The sequence below is a fragment of the Rutidosis leptorrhynchoides genome, chromosome 9 (assembly GCF_046630445.1).
Source record: "Rutidosis leptorrhynchoides isolate AG116_Rl617_1_P2 chromosome 9, CSIRO_AGI_Rlap_v1, whole genome shotgun sequence".
NCBI lineage: Eukaryota > Viridiplantae > Streptophyta > Magnoliopsida > Asterales > Asteraceae > Rutidosis > Rutidosis leptorrhynchoides.
The window spans coordinates 124,002,204-124,005,265 of record NC_092341.1 but is presented as its reverse complement, the minus strand read 5'-3'; the positions used below and the strand labels follow the sequence as shown (position 1 = coordinate 124,005,265).

Genomic DNA, 3,062 nt, shown 5'->3' with positions numbered 1-3,062 from the left:
AAATCAATCGCAATACCCCCAATCAAACAAACCCTATGACAATTAATAGTTTCAATTTTTCAACTTATACCGCTCTTTTGGGATGAACTTGATAAGGATACTTACATTAAGTGCTATAATAACCGGGTTCTAAGTGCTCGCTAGTTGTGTGTGCTTATTTGTAATATTTGAATCTTGTATAAATTGTGAGGGTAAATGATGTATTGTTCCACACGCATCACACTTTCTTGGCGCCACTACCGGGGATCGATGAGCTAAGTTGGGTTTTTGGTTTAAACTTTTAGTTGTTCGATCCTTTTGTATGGATTCATCCTTACAAAAGTTACTTTTATTGTTTTTATATATTATTGTATTGCAAAACCGTTTGTGTTTATGTTGTTATTGAAGGTTAGGTATTTTGGTGTATGAGAAGGAGATCCCAAAAGGATCAAGAGTTCACACATCCATTTTCTGACCCGAAAAAACACTTGCACGGGTTTATAAGCGTAGAGAAGAACGGGATTTAAGAAAGTATTTTGAGGTTTGGCCATTTTGTTTGATAGATATGGACGGAGGAGAAGAAGATAATCCGAATGGTCATGGTTTACTGGTTAATAAAGAACAAGAAAATGATCCAAATGACACTCCAACGTGGAATGTTAGGTTGGTGGCTCAAACGGTTGTTCCTCCGGCTATCACAAAAGCACCAATTGAAGCAGATAACTAGAAGATCGAGGGTAGCTTTTTCACGATGATCAAGGATATGTTCTTCCATGGGTTGTTAGAAGAAAATCCTTTTGAACACATCCAACACTTAAATGATATTTGTGATATCTACAAAACCAAAAATGTCTCCGATGACGCTTTTAAATTAAGGGCATTCCCCTTTACACTTCAAGGAGAAGAGAAAGTTTGGTTAAGGACTTTGTCATCCCATTCTATTAGGTCATTTCAAGATTTAACCGATGCGTTTATCAATCACTTTTTCCCACCTTCAAAGGTGCAGCGTCTTAGAATGGAAATTAATGGATTCACCCAACGGGGTGATGAGTCTTTGTATGATGCGTGGGTACATTTCAAGAAGTTACTAAGAGCTTTCCCACCGCATGGTTTGACGAAGAAGGAATACATAAACACGTTCTACCGGGGTACTAATGCTTTGACAAGGCAATATCTCGATTCTTCTTCGGGTGGAGTGTTTATGTACAAATCACCTAATGCGGCTGAAATTTTGTTAGAAGACGTCTTGGTTAATACATATGAATGGGCACCTTCACCACGAGATTTGACAAGGAAAAGTGTAGCTCAAGTGGAGAGTGATGATGGTCAAATTACCTTAGCAAGCTTGAACAATCAATTTCAAATGTATGAGAAAGAGTTGAAAAAGCTACAACAATCGATAGTCACAATGCAAGTAGGTTGTCAAAGGTGTGAAGGACCACATCTCACCAAGAATTGTCCCCAAATCAATCAATGTAACCACATTGACTTGGACGATATTCCCATAAATTCGGATGCTCATGTAAATTACGTGAGTAATCAAAACTATCAAAGGGGAGGGACTTCAAACCAAGACAACAATTCTTATACATCGAACCAAAGCTATTACAGCCCTAATCAAAAGCAAGTGTCATTCAATAATCAAACCAATGCACCACCCAGATTCACCAACCAAAATCGAAACCAAGGATACAACTCCAATTACAACCAAAACCAAGGCAACAACTTTCAATCCCAAAACAAATAACCTTACAACAACCAATCTTACAACAACCAACCTAACCCAAATTACCAAGGAAATTAAGGTTATCAAAACCAAGGTTATAATAAACCACAAAATAACCAAGGTTACATTCAACAAAACGAACAAAATCAATAAAACAACCAATCTTCCCAACCTTCTAAAAGTTTAGAATAGATTATGCAAAACTACATCAAGAAGGCGAAAACCACTGAAGCATTTTTGTTAAAGGAGAATGAGTTCTTAAAGCAACAATTGAAGCACCAACAAGCATCATTTCAAAACCTAGAAAGTACCATTGGGAGGCTTTCAAGTCAAGTTTCCGAAAGACCTCAAGGCACCTTACCATCTAACACCCAAGTTAACCCAAACACTTACAACAATAACTGAAAACAAAACCAAAACAACAACAATACTACAAGGGTTAGTCCTATTGAAAGCACCAACCAAAACCCTAACTACCCAAACCGAAATGAAAATGTCAATGCCATAACCACTCGAAGTCTAACTTTGAATGAAGGAATTGAGGATCCATGCCCACAACCATTTATCACCCAAGAACCACTACCAAGCTTCATTGAGGAGGAAATCGGGGTTAATAAGGAGAAGGATAAAGAAAATGTCGACTCAATGAGGGTTAAGGATGATAAGGGTAAGGAAAAGGGTAAAGATCCTTTGAAGGTTACAAGGCCGGTTCCATATCCAAAGGCTTTAAGGAAGGATAAGTTGGTGGCTCAATATAAAAAGTTTCAAGATATGATGAAAAATGTGTAGGTCAACTTGCCAATTACCGATGTGCTCAAAGGGATGCCCAATTATGGGGGCTTCATCAAAGAGTTAATCTCTCAAAGGGGTAAATATCATGAGGAAACATCTTTCTTTATTGAAGAGGCGTGCAATAAGATACTTGCATCAAGGCTAAGGATCCCTAAGAAGTTAGGCGATCCGGGAAAATTTGTTTTCCCATGTAAGTTCGATGACTCGGAAGTGTCCAATGCGCTTGCCAACTTGGGAGAAAGCATTAACCTAATGCCCCATTCACTTTATGAAAGACTTGGCTTTAGACCTCTTAAACTGACCTGAATTCGTATAAGATTGGCCAACCATTCATTTGACACCGCCATTGGCATCGCTGAGGACATCTTGGTGAGAATCGACTCCTTGGTGTTCCCAGTTGATTTTGTTATCATGGAGATGAAGGAGGACCTTCAAGTCCCCCTCATTTTAGGAAGACCATATCTTGCTACCGCCAATACCATCATCTTGGTGCAACACAACCAACTCAACATTGGAGTTGGTGAAGAGCGTGTTACCATAAATATCCGAGAAGCTATGAAGCAAC

At 38.7% G+C, this 3,062-nt stretch overlaps 1 protein-coding gene and 1 non-coding gene across 2 annotated transcripts; one reads left to right on the top strand and one right to left on the bottom strand.

Annotated features, from left to right (window-relative positions):
* Positions 1-730: 730 nt before the first annotated feature.
* Positions 731-2,803, top strand: LOC139868363 (uncharacterized). The gene is made up of 3 exons (XM_071856695.1): positions 731-1,514; positions 2,241-2,401; positions 2,495-2,803. The coding sequence occupies exons 1-3, from the start codon at positions 731-733 to the stop codon at positions 2,801-2,803; spliced, it is 1,254 nt and encodes a 417-aa protein (XP_071712796.1).
* On the bottom strand, positions 986-1,092 carry LOC139869796 (small nucleolar RNA R71). Its single transcript, XR_011766375.1, has one exon. It is a non-coding gene; the product is annotated as a small nucleolar RNA R71 (small nucleolar RNA).
* Positions 2,804-3,062: the final 259 nt, after the last annotated feature.

Bases quoted from the DNA above. Each gene is read 5' to 3' on its own strand.
- LOC139868363 (XM_071856695.1), top strand. From the start codon at position 731: ATGATCAAGGATATGTTCTTCCATGGGTTGTTAGAAGAAAATCCTTTT. The intron at 1,515-2,240 runs GTAATCAAAACT...CTTTGAATGAAG, and splicing joins TGCTCATGTAAATTACGTGA to GAATTGAGGATCCATGCCCA. The intron at 2,402-2,494 runs GTTACAAGGCCG...AAAAATGTGTAG, and splicing joins AGGGTAAAGATCCTTTGAAG to GTCAACTTGCCAATTACCGA.